This window comes from Vulpes vulpes, chromosome 15 (genome assembly GCF_048418805.1).
Source record: "Vulpes vulpes isolate BD-2025 chromosome 15, VulVul3, whole genome shotgun sequence".
NCBI lineage: Eukaryota > Metazoa > Chordata > Mammalia > Carnivora > Canidae > Vulpes > Vulpes vulpes.
In genome coordinates, this window is record NC_132794.1 from 99,509,571 (window position 1) to 99,536,843 (window position 27,273).

A 27,273-nucleotide genomic window follows, 5' to 3' on the forward strand; every position below is an offset into this window, starting at 1 on the left:
GCTAAGCATCTGTGCATGAGTATGCGATTTGTCTGTATCCCCACCCCCTCCTGTTAAAAAAAAAAAATCGTTAAGAACCGATTCATGACAGCAGGGTAACATGTGACCCAAGACAGCTCCCCATGACCCCAGTGAAATCCGCGATCCCGATGTCGGCGAGTCTAGATGCTCTTTTTACGCTGGTTTGCAAAAACCCTTTTATAAAGAAAAGTTGCGGGGCCGCGTGATCACCAGACCCTGAGGGAACGCAAGGGGACATTTTCGGAATCCTGCAGCCTTATGAACGATGGGGGTTTCTTAAGGCTGAGATGTTTTGTATTGCTTTGCTGGAAATTTGTCAGCGGTGGAAAGTGACCCTAACGGCGTTTGGAGGGTCTTGTGTCTGTTGCATGCAGAGTCACGCTCGTGAACCTGGGAGGGAGCGCTGGGTTGGAATTCAGAAGCCTGGGCTGTTTTGCCAAGAAATAATGCCTGAAAGTCGCTTCTGAGCACCTCTGAAGGAGCCGCGACACGCACTTGTGCAACTATTCCGTATCTCTAAGTGGAGTTTCACAACAAAACTCTTTTCCTAGTCCCCAAGCAAGCAAGTGTATAAACATCTGTTGTGAGGGTCAGGGAGCATATTTGGATAGGGGTGTGATGATCTGTGAGCAGGCTCAAGCACAGCCAGACATGACTCACCTCGTTTCTTTATCTGATGCAATTAAAAGTGGCTTTGACACATTCGGGAGAGGACGACTGGCTTTCTTCTTGCAAGTGCGTAAAAGCAAACCCATACCCGTAAAACGGCGTGTGTGATGTATCTTACCTCATGGGAATTTTTTGACCTTAAAAAAAAAAAATCCATCCTGTAGTTTGCCATTGGTTTCTGCCTCGAATGTGTCGGAATCGTTTTTTTTTCCTTTTTTTTTTTTTTTTTTTTTTTTGCACGCCTTTGTGAAGATGTCAGAAAACTGAAGGGGAGATATTTTCACACACTCACCCCTCCCCCACGTGCATACACCAACAGCTGCCACATATGATTTTGTGGAACTTGATATTTTGAACGAAATGACTCCCTTATTTTCCATAGTAATATAATAATCAATTTTACCATAGAGGACTGCGTACATGTCCAGCGTTGACTGCTCCCAATTAGCAATGCATGGGGTGGCAGGGGAAAGTGCTGGAGAGCAGTTTTGAGTGAAAGAAAAGTCAGCCTTTGAGTTTTAACCATTCATTCTTGCCTTAGCCACGGCAGCTCTCAAGTCTCTGTGGGGCTTAACCACAGGTTTAATTTGTGGTGTTCTGAGAAAATATGGAAAATGGCACGTGCAAATGTAACCAAGATGGCTACATCTGACAGTTTCTGTTTTTTTGTGTTTTTATCCACTTTATTCAGTAGCTTTCGTCTGGCCACAGCTGTGTAACATAGAGACAAAAGCCAGAAGTAACCTGTATATAATATTTACTGCATTGGGTGACACCTGTGTTGTAGTCTGTAGTCAGAAAGGTAGGTGTCTTAAGGCGCCAGAAACCTCCATCCACTTTAGGAAATGGATGCTTTCTCAAATAAATAGTTGTATGGCAAATTTATAATGGTCCAACCTTAATATTCTCATTTGCTCTAAGCAATTTAACAGAATCAGACACTGTGCATTCCCAACACACACAGGAAACATACCTCAAGCTTCACAATGAAACCCTGAGCATGCTCTGCTAGGGTCTGCGTTCCCACATGCTCAGAGACAGTCATAAATTCAAGTGAGTTGGATAAGTATTTGTTCAGTGCTTCTAATTTGCCCAGTACCGACCCAGGGAGACACTCAGGAATTTGAAAGATTTTAGGATGTAGATGATGTCTTCAAGGTGCTTATAATTTAGAAGGCAAAAGTCACCCCTGGCCATTGTCATCTGGCTCTCCGCAGCAGAAACTACGTATACTGTGAAGAAAGTCTTGCCGCAAAAAATACTGAACCGTGTGAAAGATGCTTCAGTGTATATAGCTAAGAAAAATTGATTGCCCATTGTGTTTGTGACTCTTTGTGGGCTTATAAAAAGTTCAGTGTTTATTCTTAAGTATAATTTAGGACAAATGGTCATGCTGCTTGTCGTGACAAAAATGGCTTGTGGGGAAAAAAATGGCTTGTGGGGCTCAAAGTAATGAAGAACAGATCGATTGTATTTCTTTATAGATTGGCAAGCCTCAGACTTGCTTCACAAAAGTTCTCCTGCGGAGCTATTAAAAATCCCAGAACCGGGATCCCTGGGTGGCACAGCGGTTGGCGCCTGCTTTTGGCCCAGGGCGCGATCCTGGAGACGCGGGATCGAGTCCCACGTCGGGCTCCCGGTGCATGGAGCCTGCTTCTCCCTCTGCCTGTGTCTCTGCCTCTCTCTCTCTCTCTCTGTGACTATCATAAATTAAAAAAAAAAAAATCCCAGAACCTAGGGTGAATCAGAATTTCTGGAGATCTGATCCAAGCATTGGTGTTTTAAAAACACCGTAGGTAATTGCAATGCCACCCTGTTTAAAATTTAATGATAAAGATGATTTGTCAAAAACTTTTTTTTTCTAGCCTAGGATAAGTTTGGAAGGTGGACTTTCTCACAATGTTGCTTGACTAAAGAATTTTTGGCATTCGGAGTCTGATCCATCTATTCTCTGCATCAGTGAACCAGGATAAATGGAGCTATGCTTTCTTCCTGTTCATCAAACCTGATAACAAGACGCTAAGCCAATCAACAAACTAATTAGATTACCCGGGGTTTTGTGACTCTTGTTTTGATTCCAGGAGGCCAAATGTTGTTGGACACATCCATTGAATCTCTCTCTTTTAAAAAAGAGTTATTTATTGATTTGAGACAGAGAGATTGAGTGTGAGAGAAGACAAGCAGGGGCGGGGAGGGGCAGAGAAGAGGATGAGAGAGAACCTCCAACAGCTCCCTGCTTAGTGCAGATCCCAATGTGGAGCTCAGTCCCACAACTCTGAGATCATGACCTGAGCAGAAATCAGGAATTGGGTCTCTTAAAGGGAGGTAGATATAAGGAGCTGCATGTTCCCTTAAAGTTATTTCTGCAGTATTTGAAACCCTTATAAAAAAGGAAGACCCTTCTTGGTATACTGGTTGCCTAGTAGGTGGAAGTAACTTATTAAAAACAGTTGTTACTAAATTCTTTATAACCCACCATAGGTTCTTATAGTTACAAGGTAGGTTCCAGATATTCTAGTTCAGTGGTTTTCAAAGCACAGCATCATTATCACCTGGACTTATCAGAAATGCAAACTCTCAGCCCAGTCCAGACTGGGGTGATATAGCAACTGATACAGCAACTGGGGTGAGCCCAGCATCTCTGTTTTAAGAAGCTCTCCTGTTTTTTTGTTTTTGTTTTTGTTTTTAAGATTTTATTTATTCATGAGAGACACAGAGAGAGGGGGGCAGATACATAGTCAGGAGGAGAAGCAAGCTTCCCCCCCTTGCAGGGAGCCCAATGCAGGACTCAATCCCAGGACCCCAGGATCATGATCTGAGCTGAAGGTGGATGCTCAACCACTGAGTCTCCCAGGTGCCCTAAGAAGCTCTCCTGATGCTCACCTAACCCTTGAAAACCACTGCTCTGGTTTTACCTGGTCATTTTATAGACAGGGCTGTTGAGTGGAGGTTAAATGCCTCTCTTTGGAGTCACCCAGAACTGGAGGGGGGATGAAACTCAGATCTCCCAAGGCTGAAATCTCTCACTAAACCATGGTCAGTTAATCTTAACTTTTCCATGTGCCATAAGTAACAGCTTTAAGAAAACACACACCATACTAGAATCATATGGCATAAAGGAACCTTAAAAATGTTGTCTCATCTGACCCTCCCATTTCACAGATGAGAAAACTCAGCTCTACAGGGTACAGTGACCACAATGAGATGTACAGTTATTGGTGGGAAGGCCTGTTTGAGAAATGGCTCTACTTATGACCAAGACAGTGCTATACCTCTGCCTCGCTCCCCGCCAATTACCCCATACTGCATCTTGAGTTTCATATGGACTCCTAGTATTTGGCTTAAGTGACATTGGTTAAAATGTCCAGGTTAATAGGCAATTCTGGGGAAAGATCAGCTATATTGACTGAGAATTTTAATTTTTGAAAATTATTCTAAAATTTTATTTTGATCTAAAATTGGCTTGAATTTTATGACCATCCTTGTACATTTACCGGAAAAATCTCAGTGATCTAAACTACTGAAAATAAAGTTAAGAGAACATAGGGATCATTCTCAGAGCATGTGTTTTATCTCAGAATCATGTAGATTAGATACTTCTATCTTCTCAGATCACACACTAAAATTGCACTCTCTTCAGATTTAGTTAAAAGGAAAAATGTGACAAGAGTCTATTTGTTGAATATTTTCTAATTTTATACTTGATGTGGTTGGTTGGTACTTAATGTAGTTTTGACAGTGTTCAAAGACCAAATCTAATCCACATTCTCTATAGAGCTTCATCTTCAAAGCCTTGTAGCGATGTACACATGGAACATTTAGCTAGGAAACCAAACTGAAAATGTGATACACAACTACTAAGTCCACATATAGCACATGGAGCAGATGTGTATGTGTATAGAAGTGTTTATTAGGAACATACACAACCATGTACCAGATACTGTGATATGAAATGGAGCACATAATTCCTGCCTTCAAAATAATCACGGGGCAGTGAGGACATCAGATGAGCAATTGTATAGACAATTATGAGAGTGGGTAGTAGGAGCTAGAAGAGCGTAATTGAGGATAATGGGGCACCAGGGCATTATGGGGGGTCACAGAAGGGGCAACAACACACGCTGGTGGGGGCAGGAGTCAGAGAAGGCTTCCTGGAGGAGGTTCCATCTGAGCTGCATGTTGGAAGGACCTGGAGGGGGACTAGGGCAGAGGTTGTACAGGGAGAGGGGACAGTCTTCATGTTTGTGTGCACATTGTCCTTCATAAGGGCCTATAAACTCCTAAATATTTCATTTGCATGTATAAACATTAACATTTGGTGCCTTGGAGAACTTGTATAGTAGTTTATAAATATACATTTCAAACAGCTTGTTATTCCATCTCAAAAGACCAAGGTTCTCCTGAGATGTTTGTTGGTTGAGAGGCCACCCTATCTTATGTTACTGAGGAAACAGAAAGATCTCTCCTAACTCTTGAAATCAAAACAGCTCCTTCAATTGTAGCCTGCACAAAACCAGTGAAATTCAACATGAATTTTCTGAAAAATTGTGTCTCAGGCAAACCGACTGCAGCCCAGAATGGATTTGAACTCCATTTTACGATGGAAGGCTCCTTTAGCCTGTGGAGTGCTTTTGTAGAGGAGAACATCTTTTAATGAGGCACTTTTGGTATTTTGTTCACAAAATCTTCACGGATAGAGTTAAGAGAGACTCTTCTTGTGCTAAACTGACTGCCAAAGAGAACAAAGATAGAATAAATTAAATTATTTTGTGCTGACTGGCCAGCATCACATATATCTGAACCATGCCATATATATATATATATGTAATTCCTTTAAAAGCATTTTCAGGGGACACCTGGGTGGCTCAGTGGTTGAGCATCTGCCTTTGGCTCAAATCCTGATCCCAGGGCCCTGGGATTAAGTCCTGCATCGACTCCCTGCAGAGAGCCTGCTCTCCCTCTGCCTGTGTCTCTGCCTTTCTCTCTGAATCTTTCATGAATAAATGAATAAAATCTTAAAAAAAAAATAAGAGCATTTTCAGGAGCTTAAACATAGCTTAATTTGTGAGAAGTAACAATAAATTATCTTACAGCATTTATTATCTATCAACATGTAATATTTTATTATTAATATATAACATATCATATATGAGTAAGAATACTTATTAAATAGTGTTTATTTTATAATATTTATGTATTATTATTTAATATTATTTGATTCTATCAGCAACGTCATTATGCTTTACAGAGTGCCTGCGCATCATGTTTGCTCTCTGCAACAGCCAGCAAGGGCAGACATTATCTCCATTTGACAGAGGAGGAAATTAAACCTGAGAGTTATCAGATTTCAAAGGTGGAAGAGATCTCAGAGGTCCTTTCTTTCCTTTTTTTTTTTTTTCCCTTTATTTATTCATGAAGACAGAGAGAGAGAGAGAGAGAGAGAGAGAGAGAGAGAGGCAGAGACACAGGCAGAGGGAGAAGCAGGCCCCATACAGGGAACCTGATGTGGGACTCGATCCCGGGACTCCAGGATCATGCCCTGGGCCAAAGGCAGGCGCTTAACTGCTGAGCCACCCAGGCGTCCCAGGAGGTCCTTTCATCCAGCGTTTTCATTTTCTATATAAAGGGACACTGACCAGCCTCTGGAGTAAGGAGTAAGCAGTGAGTAAGCACAGGAAGTAAGCAGTTGCTGCAGCACCTGGTTCTTCGAGTTTTTAGTTCGGTATTTTTTTTCACACCACCATACTGCCTGCAGTCCTCAGTGTGTTAAAAGAAACTACAGACAATATGCATTTCTTTCTTCAGGAGAAGTACTGTTGAACCAGTCCTACATGCTGGTACAAGACATGCAGGTAGAGAAAAGTCTCTTAGTTTTATACTTTTTCTATTTTAGGGAGATACAGTTAAATAGACACACCACACGAGAATGTCACTAGGGAGATGGAGGAATTAACCTGGGCAGAGTCTCAAAGGGGACTTCAACCTTGTATAGTTTTGTTTTGTAAAAAAAATATCTGAGGCAAAAATGACCATAATCTGGACGCTTGGGTGGCTCAGGGGTTGAGCATCTGACTTCGGCTCAGGGCGTGATCCTGGAGTCCCGGGATCGAGTCCCACATCAGGCTCCCTGTATGGGGCCTGCTTCTCCCTCTGTTGTCTCTGCCTTTCTCTCTCTCTCTCTCTCTCTCTCTCTCTCTCTCTGTGTCTCTCATGAATAAATAAATAAAGCCTTTTTAAAAAAATGATCATAATCATGGCATTTGTTAATTTGGGGTGATGGGCAGGCAGTGAACTTGTAAAGATTTGTTATATTTCTTATATTTTTATAAGTTTTAAAGTTCAAAACAAAAACAAATGTGAATATTAAAAATAAGTTACCACTTACAGCACTATGGTCTTAGAAAATATTTTATTTATTTATTTATTTATTTATTTATTGGTTCAGGGGACAGAGGCAGAGGGAGAGAGAGAATCTTAAGCAGGCTCCACACCCAGCATGTGAGCCGGATTCGAAGTTTGATCTCAGAACTTCAAGTCGGGCTCACATGCTGGGTGTGGAGCCTGCTTTGGATATTTACCCAGCTGAGGCACCCAGATGCCCCTCACTTTATAAGATAAAGGCTATTTTACAGAAAGAACATTGGTATAGAAGAAGGAAAAGAAAAAGAACGAATGCATGGTTCTTAGTGGATAAGTTGACATTAATTCTGTGTCTGCTATAAAACTTTCCTGTTATGATACTAGCAGAATGTACGTTCTTTACTCTGCATTGGCTGTGTTACCAGTTCTCTTTTGGACATTTTGAACACTTCTAATAACTCCAGCAGGAAAGGTGGGCCTTTTTTGTTATAGAACTGCTAGCTGCCCCTTGGTGACTGCGCGTCCCCTGGTTTAGAGAATCTTATTATGACTGAACAAAAGTGGAAGAGAATACAGTGGACCAAAAAGCTGATCATTTAGTAACGCCAAGTGTGTTATTTAAAATCACATCTTAGGGATCCCTGGGTGGCGCAGTGGTTTGGCGCCTGCCTTTGGCCCAGGGCGCGATCCTGGAGACCCGGGATCGAATCCCACGTCGGGCTCCCGGTGCATGGAGCCTGCTTCTCCCTCTACCTGTGTCTCTGCCTCTCTCTCTCTCTCTCTCTCTGTGACTATCATAAATAAATAAAAATTAAAAAAAATATTTAAAAAAATAAATAAATAAAATAAAATCACATCTTAGGGCAGCCCCGGTGGCTCAGAGGGTTGGCTCCGCCTTCAGCCCAGGGCGTGATCCTGGAGACCCGGGATCAAGTCCCATGTCGGGTCCCTGCATGGAGCCTGCTTCTCCTTCTGCCTGTGTCTCTCTGCCTCTCTCTCTCTCTCCCCCTGTGTGTCTCTCATGAGTAGATAAATAAAATCTTTAAAAAATAATAATTAATTAATTAAAAAATAAAATCACATCTTAGATTGTTAACCAAACTTATTGTGGCAGTCATTTCATAATATCTGCATGTATCACACCACTATATTGTACATCTTAAACTTATACAATGTTAATACCAATAAAGCTGGTGGGGTGTGTGGCTAGCTCAGTTAGAAGAGCATGAAACTCTTGATCTCAGAGTGGTGAGTTCAAGCCCCACACTGGATGCAGAGATTACTTAAATAAATAAAAAACTTAAAAAGTATATCAATGGAGCTGGCAAAAAAATAAAATACTTGACAAATTGGGAGGGAAAACCACAGAATAAAGGAAAATGTCTTATATTTTAGTATCTTTAAAGAAACAAATCAAAACCCTTGAGAAACTAATCATATCCAGAGAAATAGAGCCAGAAATGTGGTTTTAGAAGTTCCCTTTAATGAATGTGTAAGCAGAGGTTAGAATCCTGGCCTTGCAGTAAAAAGACCCTCATTCAAGTCTCTTATTAGCTGGATGCCTTCAGGTGTTTTACTAGACCCTTCTTGGTTTACTTTCTTTTTAAGTGAACTGGAAATGGGCATATCTGACTTACCTTCCCATTTGGTTGTCCTGGAAATCAGATAGATAATGAGGTGAAAACACTGATTAACACTCCAACTACAAAACAGGCAACAGAAGAAAGATGGAAGGATCATCATTGCTGTTAGGAATGCCTCCAAGAGGCGTCTTGGTGATATGAATCATCCTATGGTAAGTACGTCATGGCCAAAGCCCACACATGGGGTAATGCCAGCATTGCCCCAGTCATCTTGAAACTACTCGCAGAGGCCTTGCTAGTGATAATCCAGTAGCCTTGTTGTTACCAAGCGGACGGCACCATCAGAAAAAAGTATCCCCTCTCTCCTCACAAAGGAGACTTGCTAGGAATGTTAATAGGGTGTGTCCCACCCTGGTAGCTACATTAGCCCTGAGGAATGAGGGGATGTGGGTTCCCATCCCAGCTCTCCTCCAGCTAGCTGTGAGACTTGGGGTGATTCACATATTACCCCAACTTCATGCAGTTTCACTTTTCTCCCCTCTGTAGAATGAGTAGGTTAAACTTAAGTGGTCTCTAAGGCCTCTTTTTGTTCTTAACGTCTATGATCATTAGAGTTGGAACCTTAGCCCCACTATTACCGTGGTATCATCATTTTCACCTTTATAACCTGGCCTTTGGGGATTGTTCCCTGTGCCTCACATCCTGACCTGGCTTCTAAGAGCATTCTGGTAGAGTCCAGTAGATGATTTGAAGTTCAGCTCCCAGGAGACAAGGGAAAGGCAGGACTCAGCAGTGACGTGACCCCACGCATTGTGCTTTATTTGATTTGACCACGCGGTGAAGGTGTGACCAAACCTGGAAAACATTCCTTTCCCTGGTCATAAGCTCTCCTGCCCGGATTATATTTTATATCTTAGCACGTAAGAAGAAATGACACATTCATTGCTTGGCCGGGAAAGGGAAGTGAGTTGAACTGGAAGTGAATTTAAATTCCTGATGGGGGGGATCCCTGGGTGGCGCAGCGGTTTGGCGCCTGCCTTTGGCCCAGGGCGCGATCCTGGAGACCCGGGATCGAATCCCACGTCGGGCTCCCGGTGCATGGAGCCTGCTTCTCCCTCCGCCTGTGTCTCTGCCTCTCTCTCTCTCTCTGTGACTATCATAAATAAATTAAAAAAATTAAAAAAAAAAAATAAATTCCTGATGGGTTATCTTGAAAGATAACTGTGCTTAACTGCGAATGTCACCATTTGGGTTGGCTTCGGCACCCCTGTGGTCTGGACTGCGATTCTTGGCTTCCGCTTCCGGATGGCTGAGCGTTACCAGGGAAGAGCTTGCTGTGAGTCCACACACATTTATACTGCTGAACTGCAGCTGCGTCCTTGTTGTTAACCCACAGCCATTAAAGTCAGTTGCTGACGACTCACCCAGGTCATCAAACTGCTGTTATAAACTCTCTGTTCCCCTCCAGTCCCAATCCAGACTCCTGCTTCTTCCTCTCAGCAAGTGTCCACCCTTATGTTTACTTCCTTACACTTGACTGTGTTTCCCTCTTCCATTCCTATCTGTCTCTAAGGAAGATCTGTCTCTCTGACCTCACGGAGCTCACCTGCCATCTGCACTGATGATGACAGTGACGACAGTGATGATGATGGTGAGGGTGATGGTATTAGAGATAGTAATATTGATGATAATGGTGATGGTGATAGTGATGGTAATTGTGATAACAATGGTGATGATGATGGTAATGGTAATGGTAATGGCGATAGTGATGGTGATGATAATGGTAATAGTGATGGTAATCATGATAACAATAGTGACGATAATGGGGTGATGGTGGTGGCATAATAATGGTGATGGTAGTGGCGATAGTAATGGTGATGGTAATAGTGATGGTATTGCTGATGGTGATGGTAGTGGGGATAGAGACGGTTGTGGTTATGATGATGGAGAAGACTAATAGTAGTCAGACTAATAGCTCAGTGAATGCTTACTGTGTGCTGGGAACCATGCGATGTGCACCCTGTCATTTCACTCTCAGGACAAGTCTGTAGCTTAGATGTAACTGTCCTTGCTTTAGAAGTGAGGACCCTGAGGCTAGCAAGGGTATTTGCCACCATCCCCAGCTTTTAAATAGCAAACTGGAATTCACACCTATTTTGATACAAACTCAGAAACCTGGGCCCTTAGCCTCTGAGCAGTGATCCTTCCCATCCCCGCCCCCATCTGGGGTGCAGAGCACAATCATATAGATATTGCTGGTATTCCATAAATATGGCTACACTGATTTTAACTTGTCTTACCCTGAATCCTAGGGGCAATGAGATTACCTCCAAGGACTTGAGTAACAAATATCACTTCTATTGTGGAGGAATGTTTTCAGAAATAGAAAGGTGCGTTGTGATCACAGGAAATGTTCTCTTCTCAGTAATGTTCCGGACATGCCATTCCTTTTCATCTGTGCAGCACCTAACAGTTTGCAGAGGGATCTGACAACTCTTTGCTTAACCCCACATCAAACCTCATAATGTAAACAAGAAAAGATCGTGACTTCTCTTCTTATAGATGGGGATACCGAGGCTCAGAGAGGTGGAGTCTGTTTTCCACTGTAACACAGCTGACAAGCCGCAAGTTAGCTCTAGAGCCCACAATGCCTGATTCCTACCCCTGGTTCGTATAGGGCAGCCTGCAGCTCAATTGTTACTCACTATGTACTCTCCTTTCCTCCAAGTGAAGGAAGACCATTGTATCTTAAATAAAGATCTTTTGCTGGAGGGAAGGATAGCTAATGCCTTTTATAAAGCCAGTTCTTAGTATATTAAAACCGGCCTGTTAAGTGCTAAGAATGATTGGTGTTAGTTAGAAACTGTCCCCTGGTGAGGGCCACAAGGCATTACTTACCCTGCTCACAGGAGCACCTGTGGGTCTCCGTACCTATAAGAGGTTGTCATGTAGCCCATAGCCTCATGGGGGATTTTACTCCTGCACCCCATTCACACCTTGGCCTAGTGACCAGCATATGGGGGGGGGGGGGGGATCTGACTCCACCAAGGGCGGAGGAGCCTTCTGTGTCTCAGACCTGCAAGAAGCAGGTGTCTCTGGTCAGCAGATAGTCACAGCAAAGTGCCCGAGTTTCCCCTGCAGTGACTGTGTAGCTCCAGCTGTTGGGGCCTTATGGTCAGTCCACTCAGTAGAGCAACAGGGAGCTCTTGAGCCAACATGGGGCCATGGAGGAGAACCATCTGAATGAAAAGCAGATGATTCAGGTAGGTTGGCTTTCTTATTACATTATTATTTTTATGAAGCAATAAAGGTAATGCATTGATTCCTGTACAGAAATGTCCAAGCAGATGCAGGGGAAACTGATTCGAGGCACCCCTAGGAGGTCACACTGCCAGTGCCTCTGTCTTTGGGCAGTGCCTTTGGGTTGGCTTTATCCTCAAGCAGGCTTTCCTTAAGTGGTGGCGAAATTCAGCCAGTATAACAACCCAGGCATGGCAGGACAAAAGAATGTCTCTCTCCCAGTAGCTCCAACAAAATGCTCATCCCCGAGCCAATCACTGTGGCCAGGGGGCTCTGATCGGTTGGTTTTGTGTCACATTGGATAGAGGTTACTATCCCATTTTATAGATGAGAAAATTTTGAGTGTCAGAAAAATTAAGTGACGTTTCCCCATCATACAACCAGAAAGAGGCAGGGTCTCTGACCACAGATCATCATACAGCTGCTTTTCACCAACAGCGAAGACATCTTTGCATCTGTCGGTGACTTAATAAATTCAGAATATTTGTCTTTGTTCAGAGTTCAGGGATAGCCCTCGAGAAGGCCTTTTCTTTCATTTCATTTTCTTTCTAAAACATCTGAGGCAATCAATCAATCAATCAATCAATCAATCAAACAAACAAACAAACAAACATCTGAGGCTTGAACCACCTTCCCCATGCCGTACTATCTCTGTGCTTACTGGTGTCAGAATCCTCCTCACACTCTGGGTTGATCTGGCTCCCTGGGATCTCAGGAAGATTTCTCTTTGCTCATCTCTGTGTTCCCATCACCTCGGAACTTTGCCTGGCACATAATAGATGCTCAATTCACATGGGCCAAGTAAACAGGTGAATGCCTGTTGGCCTATTTGATGGAGTCTGTTTCTGAGCAGAGGCCCCACAGAGCCTGCCTGTGTCCTGGATGCTCTCCCTTCCTTGCAGAACTGAATGGGTTACACAGCTCGGAAATCCTGCTGCATTTCCAGCATCATGCCTGACTCGAACCAAGGAAGGACAGTGCCTCACTCCTTGTGTGCAGATACTGATCCATCCTTGCATCCTGCTTGGGACTCAGAATAAAACATGAAAGAGCTTTGGGACAAATAATGAGCTTTGGGACAAATAACGAGCATTTTCAAGTCGAGGCAGCTGTTTCGTTCTCCTGGTGAATACAATATGTTACACATCCTTTCAACACTATGGAATTAAACCATTAGAAACAGCTTTCATCTGAATCTCCTAAATATCCTGGCATTATAAAGGCAACCAGCTCTTCTTTATGTTATATTTTATTTTTAAAACTCTTGAGAGAAATGCTGCTTTAATTAAAAAATGCTGTCTCAGAGAGCAGGGAACCAAAGTTTTTAATGTAATTATGCACCGAGAATTCTTTGTAACAATTAATGGTTCAGAAAGGCAGCCTCGGCCCCCGGGGCAGTTAGCCTTGCAGAGGCCTGGGTGAGTCACGGTGGCTGTGCTGAGTGATAAGCTGTCCCAGCTCTGTGCCAGATGCCCAGGCTACAGAACTCCCTGTGCGGCACGCCCTCCTCCCCTGTCCACACTTGGACTACTTGGCTGCAAACCATGCCACTGCACAGTTTTAGGAGAAGAAATGTGGCAGGTGCAGAGAACTTTGCCCCCGCCCTCCCCCCCTTCCCCAGACAAGGGGGCATCCCTGCTACCACCTCCAGAGTTGTGGAGATTACAGAAGGGGACTATATTTTGCATCTCCCTGGTGCTCAGGGAGTGCCTTGCATATCAAAGGTTGTCAGTATTTCTCAAAACAGAGTGGAGAGATAAAAATGGGTGGGGATGATAATTTGGTGATGAAATAGATACTTCTGGGGCTTAGTTAGGGCTTTTGGAGGCAAGGCTAATTCTATCAGGCACTAGAAGCTGGTTTGGATGATCTGGGTTCTCACTAAGGTGTTAGGGCTATGCAGCTATGTGGCTCGGGACAAGTCACTTTCTCTCCTTGTTGTGGGGGTGAGAGGATGATTTGATCCCTCAGGGCCTACAATTCAAAGCTTTCCCAGGTTGCCACTGATGCCAAAGCTGACTTTGAAAAGGAAGAGACGTCTGGGTTTTTCTGGCTTCTGGTAAGGTTTCCAGAGGATGTTGGGACACCCAGTCTGAAGGTCTGTGCTTCCTAGGTTCCCTAGGGGGGCATGAGTTTATACCAAGGAGATCTGGCCAGTGACCCCACACCCACCACCTCCTCTCTGAGTGCAGCTTCTCTTACATCTAATTTTCTTGCTGGATTATATTAGTTTCCCATCGCTTCTGTAACTACCAGAAATTTAGTGGCTCACAACAATACAACTTTCTTACTTTACATTTCTGGAGGTCAGAAATCCAAACTCAGTCTCACTGAGCCAAAGTCAAGGTGTCAGCAGGGCTGGTTCCTTCTTGAGGCTTTAGGGGAAATTCATTCCCTTGCCTTTTCCAGTGTCTAGAAAGTGCCTGGATTTCCTTGGCTCATGGCCCCTTCCTTCTTCTTCAGAGCCAGCAGTATTGCATATTCTTTCGTTTCATTCCTCTGCTTCCGTCTTTATATCTATTCTCTCTGACTCTGATCTTCCTGCCTCCATTTTATAAGGACTCTTGTGATTACATCGGGCCTGCCTAGATAATTCAGGATAATCTCTCCATCTCACGATCCTTAATCACATCTGCAAAGTCCCCTTTACCATGTAAGGTTACATTTATAGGTTCTGGGGATTAGGATTGGATTATCTTTGAGTGGGTCATTATTCAGCCTACCACAGGGATTATTTATTCAATTTCAAAACCTAGATTTGGACAGGGAGAAGGATGTGTTAGAACTCCTGCTTTGGAATGGGGAATCGTAGACACTCTTCTAGGCAGGTGACTCTGTACCTGATTGGGGTTTAAGCTGTATACCGCAGCAAAATCCATTTGGTTTCTGGGTATATTTAGATTCTTCTTTTTAAATTGTTTGAGGGTTTTTATTCACAGAGATGTATACTCTCAAATGAGGTGTCCACATCTTAAAGCCACCAGGTTGTGATGAGCCATATCTATTATCTTCTTTCTTCACTCCATTCATCGAAGTTACTGAGTGACTACCAGGTTCAAGGCAGCATGCCAGGATAATGTGAGAATCTTCACGCAATGCCTTGTTCTCTTGTGGAGCTTTGGTCGAGTAGAGGGAGAAGGGTACATAAGCAATTATTTTTAACACAAAGCTGGATATACTAAGTGATATAACTGACAAATGGAGGTAGCAGGAATACAAGAAGGCGACATTAGTTCTAGTCCCTAGGATAGCCCAGCTTGGGGCTTAGAAAGATGATGATTGCTATCTGTACCTGAATTTCAGGTTCTTAACGCTTGTAGGCTAAGGATTTTAGGGCTTTCTTTTTCTTTTTTTCTTTTTTTTCTTTTTTTTTATATAAGATGATGTATCTCTTCCTTTTTAAGGATCTTTGGTTCAAATGAGGTATTTCACTGTCATGATTCATGTGAAATAACTTCCTTTCAAAGTTGGTTAAGGTTGGGGACAATATGAATATGCTAGTCAAAACAGAAATGGGGAAGAAAATCTAGTGAGTCTATATTTCATGCTGCGTTGGAATGGGTAAACTTCTGTAATCTGCGCCGTACTCGGAAGAGCACTTGTTTCTCGTGGCTGACCGACAAATACCCAGTGAGGCTGGCTTTCTTAGTTGGAAAGATAGCTCTTCCTCGCATGTCCTTTCAGAAGTGAAGGGGAATCTCCTGCAAGAGCTCACTCCAGCCCAGAACACAGTTTTAGAAAATACAGCTGACTTCTCTGGGGAAAACAAAACCAATCTTGTGTTACCTTGGTCATGGAAACTAAGTTGGCACCTCATTATCGCCTTGTTAGCGGGGACAGGCTGTGTTATGGACAAACCTGGTGGGAAGGGTTGGCCCTGTGTGGGCAGGGTTTTGAGTTAAGCTTAATTGCTCTTCTAAAGCTCAACTACTTAATACTACACAAGTAGAAATCTATCATCAGACTCTTGACCATCCTCCTTTCCCTTCATATTCTCGCCTACGTAGGCAATTAGTGCCTTCCTAGCTCTGCTGCTGCCATGATTTGTGCCTGGGCCACACTGGGGTACCAAGGCTTGGCTGTAACCAGCACGACTACACAGAGGAGGAAAGGTCTGTAACCACCTTTAAACGTGACTCCCCCAGCCCCCCAATATCTTAAAATACAGCCAAACTATTCTATCCTGGGAGCCCAGCAAGGCTGCTGGCTGTGTGAAGGTAATGTGTCTTTAATGACTTAGGGAAAATTCTTGATTTCACATAGACTGGGAAAGAGCAATCCAAAATTATTTTTATCTGACTCTGAAATGTGTTTTGCACTTATGTTTGAATGCTGGTGTGCATGATGTTCTGAGAATTCACTTCAAACAAAACAGTGGAGCAGCCAAGGAAGAGAAGGTGTATTCAGGGAGGGCTGAGAAGCTACACACCTAACCACCTGTGCCCCTTCTTTTCTTTTCAAAACCTGGCTGGGGTTTGAATCCCATGCCTGTATTCACCAGGAGTGAGTATTCCTAAGAAGCTCACCTAATCTCTTTGTGCTTTAGATTCTTGCTTTGCAAAATGAGGTGAACATTTTCTACCCAAAAAGATTGATGGAGACATCAAATGGGATGATATAGGCTGAGCACTGACTGGTCACACAGAAGCATCACATGCAGATTTGGCTCTCTCCTACTCACCTTCCTCTCTACCACCTCCACACCGCCTCCCTGCCTCCCACTGTTCTCTCAGACCAATGCAAAGTGCCAGCCTAAGCAGAAGTTCTCTTCCCTCAAAGCATGTCCGAAGTGGGAGAGATGTGACATGCCACCCACTTTCCATGTCTCCCCTTTCTCCTCACTGGGCCCTCACCCCCAGCCTCTCTCCCTTTGTGTCATCAAACTTATCCTGTATAGAACCTGTGACAGTGGAAACCTTGTCTGAAGTGTCCCAGCCTTACAAATTCTGCCCCACACTCCCATAGGCATGCTGAATGTAGAGCCTGGGTTGTTCATGGTAATCCCAGTTTCAAATGCACAGTTCTGTTCTTCCCATGAAACTTCACATGTCCTGGAAATTCCAGTTCATCAATATCCCAAACAGAGTTCTCTGATTACATCCACTACCCAGAAGGGCAGTTGAAAACCCAGAAAATATGGTCTTACAAAAGAGCCCCGACAATACTAACCATATCTTCAGAACACGAATCCTGGTGTTTGGTCAAGAAAACACCATAACCAACCAACAGAAGTCACAAGAAAGGCACATGTCAGACAGATCACCCCCACAATAGGCTTCTGTAAGAGCCCACCACTGCCTACGGCTTCAAATGCAGTCTTCATCACTTGTGACTTTTTTTGGTTATTCCTTATGCTAGTTGGGTTTGAGAGTGGATTGAAGGGAGCTTGATTCCTGTTGTTTTTGGATGCGAAATGAGGATCGGGATGAAAATGTATTTGGTGAAAATATACACATGATTTACTCTGGATGCAAATTTGAAGCTTGCTTTTTTTCACTTAACATATAGAGCATATGGATCTGCTCATGTCACTAATTTGCTGTGGTTGTAAACAATGACCTTACCAAATTTAATATAGTATCTACTATTGAGGCAATGATGGGGCGGGGCATGGATGGGGAGAGCAGATGCCAGGGGGATTTTAGAATGTTGGAATGTTTTCTGTCTTAACCTTGGTGTTGGGTTTACTTTTTTGAATGCCTTAATTATTACATAATAAAGTAGAAATTTACATCAATAGTAAATGATTCCTTGAATTTATTATGTAGATATAAATTACTTTGTTTAAATCCTTCCCTCAAACCCATTATCGGATATTTGTAATTTTCAGCCTTGGACTCTTAAATAAATGTAGTATTATTAAACATCTTTAGGCATCAAGTTTTATCTACATTTTAGCTCATTTTCTCAGGACAGAATTGAATTATTAGGTCAAAGAGTGTGGCTGTAATGAGTGCCTATTATCAGACTATCTTTTAACAAAGTTGCACGAGTTCAGACTATTATTAACATTGTGTTCACTCCACTTTATTTTACCAGTAATGAATACTGTTACTAAAAATTTTTTTTAGCTATTTTGATAGGCAGAATTTTTTTTCTAATGGTTTTAGCTTGTATCTGATTACCAGTGAGATTGACCATTCTGTCATAACATAATTTTTCTGTCTTAGTTTTTAAAAAATCAGAGTATGTGTGAGTACAGGTGTTCTGCAGACTCACTTATATGTGGGGTCTGTGTGGGTGGGTTTTATATGAGATGGGGAACCATGGATAAGCAAAGAAAGAGCCCCTTGCTCTCTGGGTGAAAACGAGCTGTGCATCTAGACTTTTGTGTTTCTGCAGTGCCGCCAAGCTCCTGGACAAGAACCCCTTCTCCGTCAGTAACCCGAACCCTCTGCTTCCTTCGCCTGCCAGTCTCCAACTGGCTCAACTGCAAGCCCAGCTCACCCTCCACCGGCTGAAGCTGGCACAGACAGCTGTCACCAACAACACCGCAGCCGCCACAGTCCTGAACCAAGTCCTCTCCAAAGTGGCCATGTCCCAGCCTCTCTTCAACCAGCTGAGGCATCCATCTGTGATCGGCACTCCCCACAGCCATACCGGGGTGCCCCAACATGCTGCGACCATGCCCAGTGCCCAGTTTCCCTCCAATGCAATTGGCTTCTCACCCCCTGGCCAGACACGAGCCCCAGGACCCTCTGTGAGCCTTCCCAGCCAAACCCCCAATGCTGTGGTGATGCATCCTTTCAGCGGGGTCATGCCTCAGACCCCTGCCCAGCCAGCAGTCATCTTGGGCATTGGCAAGACTGGGCCCGCTCCTGCTGCAGCAGGATTCTATGAGTATGGCAAAGCCAACTCCAGCCAGGCATATGGCTCTGAAACAGACAGTCAGCCCAGCTTCCTGCCAGCCACAGCCTCTACCACAGGCAGTGTGACCTATGAAGGGCACTATAGCCACTCAGGTCAGGATGGCCAAGCTGCCTTTCCCAAAGACTTCTACGGACCCAACTCCCAAGGGTCGCATGTGGCAGGTGGATTTGTGGCTGAGCAGGCCGGGGGCATGAAAGGCGAGGTAGGTCCACTGCTGCAAGGTGCAAACAGCCAATGGGAGAGCCCCCACGGATTCTCTGGCCAGAGCAAGCCCGACCTTACAGCAGGCCCTAACCTGTGGCCTCCACCCCCCGGCCAGCCCTATGAGCTGTATGACCCCGAGGAGCCCACCCCAGACAGGACCCCTCCTTCCTTTGGGGGTCGGCTAAACAACAGCAAACAGGGTTTCAGCAGTGCCCGGCGGCGGGCCAAGGAGGAGCAGGCTGTGCTGTCTGTGCGGCCCCTGCAGGCTCAGGAGCTGAATGACTTTCACGGTGTGGCCCCTCTTCACCTGCCACACATCTGTAGCATCTGCGACAAGAAGGTGTTTGATTTGAAGGTGAGTCCTCCAAGACAGCCTGGGAGCCACAGCTGGAGCCTGGGAGGCTCGCCACCACAACCCACCGCCTGCTACTCAAGAGCTAGGAGTGGTCGCGTTTGGGGACTCAGTGGCAGGATTTTGCCATCAGTACCCGTGATTAAAATCATAGATATCAGAGCCAGAATTCATTTCAGAAATGTATCAGGGCCACTCCCTTGCTTTAAGGCAGCTAAGAGATTCTTACCCATGTTTATCGATGAGAAAGCTGCGGCTGAGTGGGGGGCCGAGGGACCCCACCCGCGTGACAGAGAAGGGACTCAGGAACTGTCTCCTGCTTCCTTGAGGAAGGCTCTTCCTCTGTGGTGTGCCCAGAGTACATTGTACTGAGTATGCAAGGCACGGAAACGCTGGCAGAATTTGGGATGAGGGCAAGAGAGCACTTCTCAGGTGAGACGTAGACACAGCATTATAGAGTGCCTCGGTTTCCCATCTGGAAGACCGAGATGGAGCCTCATCACACCTTCCCTGTGGTCATAAAATGCTTTGGGCCCCTGTAAGCAAAAGTCTATTATAGTATGAATCCCACCCCCTCCAGAATGTATTAGTGACACAGTAAAAAAAATTCTAAGGCAAGAGTAATTAAAACAGCTAACATATATTAAATCATTTCCATATGTCAGCAGTAACTCTGTGAGGTGGGTACGATTACTAATATCATTTTTCCTCAGGTGAGGAAACCAAGGCCCAGAGAGAGGATAGGACTTGTCCAGGGCCCCATCACTAGAGAGTGGCAGAGTGAAGATTGGAACGTGGGTCTCACACTCCCAGGACCTGTGCGGCTTAAGCACTGGGCCATGCCGCCTCTCCCATCCCATCTGCAGAGCATAATGATCCCTGTGTAGCGGGAGTCACGCCACAGTGTCCTTCACCTCTGTTTGGGTCACGCTGTGCAAGTTCATCCCAGTCCCCTGGCAGAGGGAGGGGGCTGGCCGACACTGGGAGGCGATGGCAGATTTTGTCTCTCATAAGCCTTTCTTAAGCTTTGCAGCTCACTGTGAGTCCACTTGCCAGATTTCCCCAACCAGTCATAGACATGGGTGCAGTCCCTCTAGGGGAGGGGAAGGGAGTAGAAGCTGGGAGGTGCCATGGGACCAGGGGTCCACTGAGAGGGGAGGAGGGAATCTGGCTTGGGATGCTGGGTTCCTGTCCTAGAGGGTCTGGCCAATGGCAATGGGGCTGGATTTGACAGTAGATGTGGGGAGGAGCCTGGGAGGGAGAGGAAGAGGGGAGGGAGATGTGCTGGCAGGGTCCAGTCTCTGGGGTCTGAGCCCCCTGCCTGATGGGGAAGCCTGCTCTCGTCCCTTTCCTTCTCACGGATTCATTTCTACTTTGGTCACTTTTCCTTTCCTTCTGGCCTAGGACTGGGAGCTGCATGTGAAAGGGAAACTACATGCTCAGAAATGCCTGGTCTTCTCTGAAAAGTGAGTGCTGAGCTTTGCGCAGTGGCAGTATCGTAGCCAATGAGGTTTATCCGAGGCGCGATTATTGCTGATTGAAAAGTGAGTGCTGGCCAGGAGAACAGGTGCATGCAGATGCTCAGCAAACATTCATTGAGCACCTATTGTGCATCACCTTCTGTTTTAGGTGCTGGGGAAGCAGCAGAGAACAAAACAGGCAGTGTCCCTGTCCTCAAGGAGCTTATACTTAATGTGGGTGGGGGACAAATGATAAAATAAACAAGTGAATTCTGTAACATCCCTGGTAGTAAATGCTAAGCAGAAAACAGGGCAGAGCAAGAGCAGGAAGCTTGTGTGCATATGCATGTGCACTCATGGGGACTGGTCCTAGCATTTTATTTATTTATTATTTATTTACTTTTAAGATATCTAAAAAATATTTTATTATTATTATTTTTTTAAGATTTTATTTATTTATTCATGAGAGACACAGAGAGAGAGAGAGAGGCAGAGACACAGGCAGAGGCAGAAGCAGGCTCCATGCAGGGAGCCTGATGTGGGACCTGATCCCGGGACTCCAGGGTCATGCCCAGCACCGAAAGCAGGCGCTAAACCACTGAGCCACCCAGGGATTTCCCTATTTTATTATTTTTTTTAAAAAATATTTTATTACTTACTTGAGAGAATGAGAGCACATAAACAGGGAGAGTGGCAGGCAGAGGGAAAGCGAGAAGCAGGCAGAAGTAGGGAGCCTGATGCAGGCTTGATCCCAGAACTCTGGGATCATAACGTGATCTGAAGTCAGATGCTTAACCAGTTGAGCCACCCAGGGGCCCCTGGTCCTTGCATTTTAAGTAGGGTGGCTGGGCAAGGCCTCCCTGAGGACCTCTCAGGAGGGAGTGTGATGAGCCTGTGGCTGTCTGGAAGACAGGTACTCCCAGTAGGGGGAACAGCAAGTTTGAAGGCCCCGGGACACTCAGGCAACATCAGTGTGACTGGAGTGGAGTCCTGGGGTAAGGAGCCAGGGAAGTCACCAGGGCCCAGATCCTAAGCTCCTCGGCTTCTTGTGAAGACTTCCATTTTGCTTTGAGAGGAGTATCAGAGGAGTATCAGAGGGTGGAACGAAGGAGTGATGCACTCTGGCTCCACCAACCGGGACCCTTGCTGCTGGGCTGAGAATAGGGAGGGGCAGCCTGAGGGCAGACCAAGAAGCAGCGGGCTGGGGTCATGGAGACAGAGAAGAGGGCACGCAGCCCAGGATGTGAATAGCAGACTGGAGTTAAGTGTTTTGACATGAGTGCATTGAAAAGGCTTCCCTTTTTTTTTCTTTTCTTTTCTTTCTTTCTTTTTTTTTTTTTTTAAGATTTTATTTATTTATTCATGAGAGACACACACAGAGAGAGGCAGAGATTAAGCAGAGGGAGAAGCAGGCTTCCTGCAGGGAGCCTGATGTGGGACTCGATCTCAGGACCCTGAGATCATGCCCTGAGCCAAAGGCAGCCGCTCAACCACTGAGCCACCAGGTGCCCAAAGGCTTCCCTTTCTTATTCACAATAGCTAATGGGCGGAAGCAATGCAAATGTCCACTGACAGATGAATAGATAAAGAAAATGGTGTACATCTGGACACTGGAGTATTATTTAGCTTTAGAAAAGGGACTTCTGACCTATGTGACAACATGGCAGAGCCGTGAGGGCATTGTGCTCAGTGAGAGAAACCGGTCACAAAAAGACAAATCCTGGGGGACTCTAGAAGAGTCAGAAAGGAGAACGTGGCTGCCAGGGGCACAAGGGAGGGGAAGTAGGGTGTTAGTTTTTAATGGGGGCGGTTTCAGTTTTGCAAGGTGAAGAGTTCTGGAGATGGTTGGTGGTGATGGCTGCACAACAGTGTAAATGGGCTGAATGCCACTGAACTGGACATTTAGAAATGTTAAGATGGTAAATTTTATGTTATGTATATTTTATCACAATTAAAACGTTTTTATAAGGGTCTCCTTTCCTGGCTCCTTCTTTTTGTATTGTGGTAAGATTCACTTAAGAGTCACCATTTTATTTTTATTTTTTTTTTAAGATTTTATTTATTTATTCATGATAGACACAGAGAGAGAAAGAGGCAGAGACACAGAAGAGTCACCATCTTCATAATTTTTATTTTTTTAAGTAGGCTCCATGCTCAGCATGGAGCCCAATGTGAGGCTTGAACTCATGAGCCTGAGATCAAGACCTAAGCCGAAATCAAGAGTCAGATGCTTAACTGACTGAGCCACCCGGGTGCCTCCATTTAAGCCATTTTAAAGTGTACAGTCGAGTGGTATTTAGCAGATTCACAAGGTTGTGCAAATATTATCACTATGTGGTTCCCAAACATTTTCATTACTCCATCCCAAACTGATTAAGTAGTCATTTCCTTCTCCCCTCCCTTGTAGTCCATGGGAACCACTAATCTGCTTTCTATCTCTGTGAATTTGCCTCTTTTGGACATTTCATAGACATGAAATCATTTTATTACCTCTTATTACTGACTTTTTTTATTTAGCAGAATATTTTCAGGGTTCATCCATGTTGTAGCATATACAACCTTTTTATGGCTGAATACTATTCCATTGGATGTATATACCACATTTTGTTTATCTATTCATCTTTTGGTCTACATGTGGGTTGCTTTTACCTTTTGACTATTGTGAATAGTGCCACTATGAATCTTCGTGTACAAGTTTTTGTTTGAAAGTCTCTTTTTCAACTGTTTGGGGCCTATGGCTAGGCGTGGAATTTCTGCGTCATATGATAATTCTTCATTTAACTTACTGGGTTCCCGGTTCCCCTTTTCCACCCGTCTCTAGCGCTGGTATCCGGTGTATACTCGGTTCGGCAGAGGGAACGCTGTGTGCCTCTCCCAACAGCACAGCTGTTTATAACCCTGCTGGGAACTCTGAAGGTAAGTAAGGCCCTTCTGGTCAGCAGCTTGAAGCAGAAACCAGCTTCCCAAAGGCTTACTATGTCATGTCTTTAATAACCAAACTTCCCTGCTGATGTGCCCTATCTCCTCTCTCTTTCTCTCTCTCACTCTGTCTCTCTCTATATATGTATAAATATAAAGCAGACAGATCCCAAGACACTAAAATGCATATTGGCCTACCTATTGTCTAGGCTGTTTCAGACAGAAGGCTTTGTTGGTTCCCAACTTGCCCAAGGGTAAAAATCACAACAATCACTATTCAATATGTTAAGAGGAAATTTTAATTTTTTTCTTCCAATTTACATCCTAATAATGCCTTTTGAAGGTAAAATAAATGACTAGGATTTCATACAGTTGGTGTAATTTATCATTTAGATTATGCCTCAAATCTTGGATCATCATATGCGGCCATTCCAGCAAGGTCATTTGCTCAGTCAAATCCCGCATTTCCTTCGGCTTCCCCTGGGACAAATGTGAGTACAGAAGCATTTTCTCCATTGTCGTTGTCATCATCAAAGCATTTGTGTCACCAGTTCCGCCTGGGTATAGGAGTTCAGAGGAGGCTGGGATGAAGCTGGCACAAATGTGACTTTGTGCAGTGCAGGAAAACGTGTCCCTTGGGCAGAGGTCAACAGTTGTTTAATTCAGCTAGTATTGAAACACATAGATTAAAAAAAAAACCTGACATACATTATTAAAATCAAAAGCATACATAGACTTTCTAGCACTGAGCCTTGATTTAGTGGAGGAAAAAAAGGTTTGAGCTTTTCAATGTGTGTTTTTAAGACATTTTGATATTTTATTCAAGTGGATTATTTCCTGTGAGTGGGTAATCCTGAAAGTTGAACCAGAAAGAAAAAATGTATGTTGAAAATAAGGACATGCAGTCATGGTATTTGTTGGCCCGTTGGGGAAATAGTTACTTCTGTGAAATCCTTTGTTTTCGGTTTTGTTTTTGTTCCCCTCTCCCTACAACTGCTCTTCAGTCCCCCAAAGCTTCATTCTTTGTTTACCCACGGATTGCGATTGCAACAAGTTCCTTTCCCTCCTGGTTTGGCTGTTGGCCCACCGTGTGTAGCCTCTTTCCCTGGAAGCCCTCTGGCATCTCCTCTTCTGAGAACAAGTGGAGGGAGGTGGAAGATGCAGAACCAGAACCTATTGTGTGCAAAATGTGTCTGGCCAGACCCTGCGATAGGGCACGTGTCTGTGTGTTTGTGGCTATGTACCTGTGTTTCTTGCAGTTTGTGGTGTGAGCAGCTGCAGCCTCGTTCTCTCTTCTTGTGCAACCGGCGAACACAAGCTCCAGGGAGCAGACCTCCGCGTGCTGTACCCTGCGCGCTTCAGGGTGTTCATGCAAAGCTTTGGAAGGGCAAGCTGAGAAGTGTAGGTGTTAGGCCCTAGGGGATGAGTGAGTGGGGAGGCCTGCCTGGGCGGAGATTTCTATTTGTTTGTGTTTCTCTGTGTGTGATGTTTAATGGGAGAAGGACTCTAAGACAGAGCTCTGGGCCGACAGCCCACGCACAGTTTGGTGAAAGAGAATTTTGTGGTTTCCCTCTCTGCACTCTCCATGCCGAGGACCATGCTTGGTCAGTGCAGCTTTGGGTCAGTCCCAAGAGAGCAGAATGGCTGGGTTCAGTGAGGACTGTCATTTGTCTTTGACCTTGGCGGGGTGGGGGGGATGGGGGATGGGCAGTTCCAGCACAGGCTCAACCCCAGTTTCCCACTGGGGATCCTGGAGGCAGCTCTGTGCCCACCATCCTGCTCTGAGATCTTAGCACTAGGAAAAAGGGACCGTGACCAGATGGAGGGGGGCGCTGGATTAGGTGGCAGATGGGCCAGGGGTCTGGGCAGGGAAAGAGGGTGGGTGTTAACTGAGCCCCTTTATAAGGGGAAGGGGCTGAGCGGTGGAGGAGAAGCAAGAGCAGGAGACTGCGTCTGTTCCGGCCTCGACCTCCCCCTCCAGCGCCGACCAGTGAACCAGAAGCCCCTTCCTGTGGATTTGGAGCCAAGAGACCAGGTTCAAGCCCTAGTCTGGGGCCCACCAGCTAAATGGCCTCACTTTATTGCTCGGAGGCTTCGTTTTCCTAAATGCGGGCAACCACCCCAATAATGACTTGTGAAAGTAAAGCAAACAGCTGCGTGTTTACCCGACTTGTAATTTCGATGATGCCTCAAATCCTGGCGCACTCACAGCCCTCGAGCAGCCTCCCGACGGCGGAGCGAGGCCGAGGGGAGCAGCGCGGGACACGGGCCTGATGCTCAACTGCGCACGGGCAGGAAGCTCCGAGGCGGTGGCGGAGCATCAAGGCCCCTGGATGCGCCGCGGGAGGGGAAGCCGAGCCCCCGGCAGGTCTCCCCCGCGGCGCCCTCCGTCTCACACACATCTGTCTGGTAATTCTTGGGTCCTTGTCTGCGCCCTTAGGGGCGTGCGGTAGGCACAGGCGATCTGACGGCTCCTGTTGATGATGATCCTCGGTGATAACGATCCACGGTAATCCGAGTCCAAGGCTGACGATGCTGACCGCAGCCAACACTTCCATTGTGCTTAATAGGTTCCTAGCTTTTTTTAAAAAAAAGGTTTTAGGTATTTATTCATGAGAGATGCAGAGAGAGAGAGAGAGAGAGAGAGAGAGAGAGAGGCAGAGACACAGGCAGAGAGAGAAGCAGGCTCCACGCAGGGAGCCCGACGTGGGACCTGATCCGGGGACCCCGGGGTCACCACCTGAGCCAAAGGCAGACGTTCAACCACTGAACCACCCAGGCTTCCCGGTTCATAGCATTTTCATATGTATAATCTCATTTAATCCTCCATACAACCCTCTGAGGTGAGGAAACTGAGGCATAGACTAAATGCTTTGGTGAAAGTCACTAGCGGATAAGTGGAAGTGTTGGGATTTGGCCAGGCTCTAGAATCCTCCCTTGTAACCACAAGGGAGCCCTGCTGCCCCTCTCTGAGGTCTCTTGCTTCTCTTGCTTGCTTGCTTGCTCTCCTTCCCCTCCCCGCCCCCGTGCACTTCCATGGCACACACTGCTCAGCAGGATCTGAAGCTGCCTTGGGGACTTCTTGGGCCTCAGCTAGCCATCAACCGAGGAGCAAGGTGAGGAGGCCAGTGAGACCTGGCACCTGCATTCTTCTGCACTGTGACAGTGTCCCCTAAGATAAGCTGAAATGTTCGGAGGCATTTTCCTACAGATCCAGTGGATGGGGAGAGGCATCACCGGACTGGTCTCAAGGATCTTCCCAAGGATGTCTAGGAGGCAAGGACAAAGCCTGCCCCAACCAGTCTCTGTATCATCAGTGTCTGGATGGTCACATTCTTCTGCCAGATTCTGGTCCATCGAATGCAAGTGTGTCTGTCTTTTGGAAAACTGGAAATATGCAAACACTGACATTTGAAGAGAAGCCGAAAAATGAGAGTTGATTAATCTACTACAGAAGGATACTTTGCAAGGTTCCTTTAAGTAGCGGGTGTGTCCCTCAGAGAAATTATGGATTGTCTTTTCTGCCTACAAACAC

At 45.3% G+C, this 27,273-nt stretch overlaps 1 protein-coding gene and 1 pseudogene across 4 annotated transcripts in view; both read left to right on the plus strand.

Moving 5' to 3' along the window:
- Nucleotides 1-27,273, plus strand: part of RBM20 (RNA binding motif protein 20) — a 189,569-nt gene that overhangs the window by 118,831 nt on the left and 43,465 nt on the right. For all 4 annotated transcript variants that reach the window (XM_072740000.1, XM_072740003.1, XM_072740001.1 and 1 more), the window contains exons 2-5: nt 18,276-19,362; nt 20,764-20,825; nt 23,641-23,735; nt 24,132-24,229. In XM_072740000.1, coding sequence (XP_072596101.1) covers nt 18,276-19,362; nt 20,764-20,825; nt 23,641-23,735; nt 24,132-24,229 — 1,342 coding nt within the window. The remainder of the gene's footprint in view (nt 1-18,275; nt 19,363-20,763; nt 20,826-23,640; nt 23,736-24,131; nt 24,230-27,273) is intronic.
- On the plus strand, nt 20,836-20,907 carry LOC112918252 (U4 spliceosomal RNA; annotated as a pseudogene).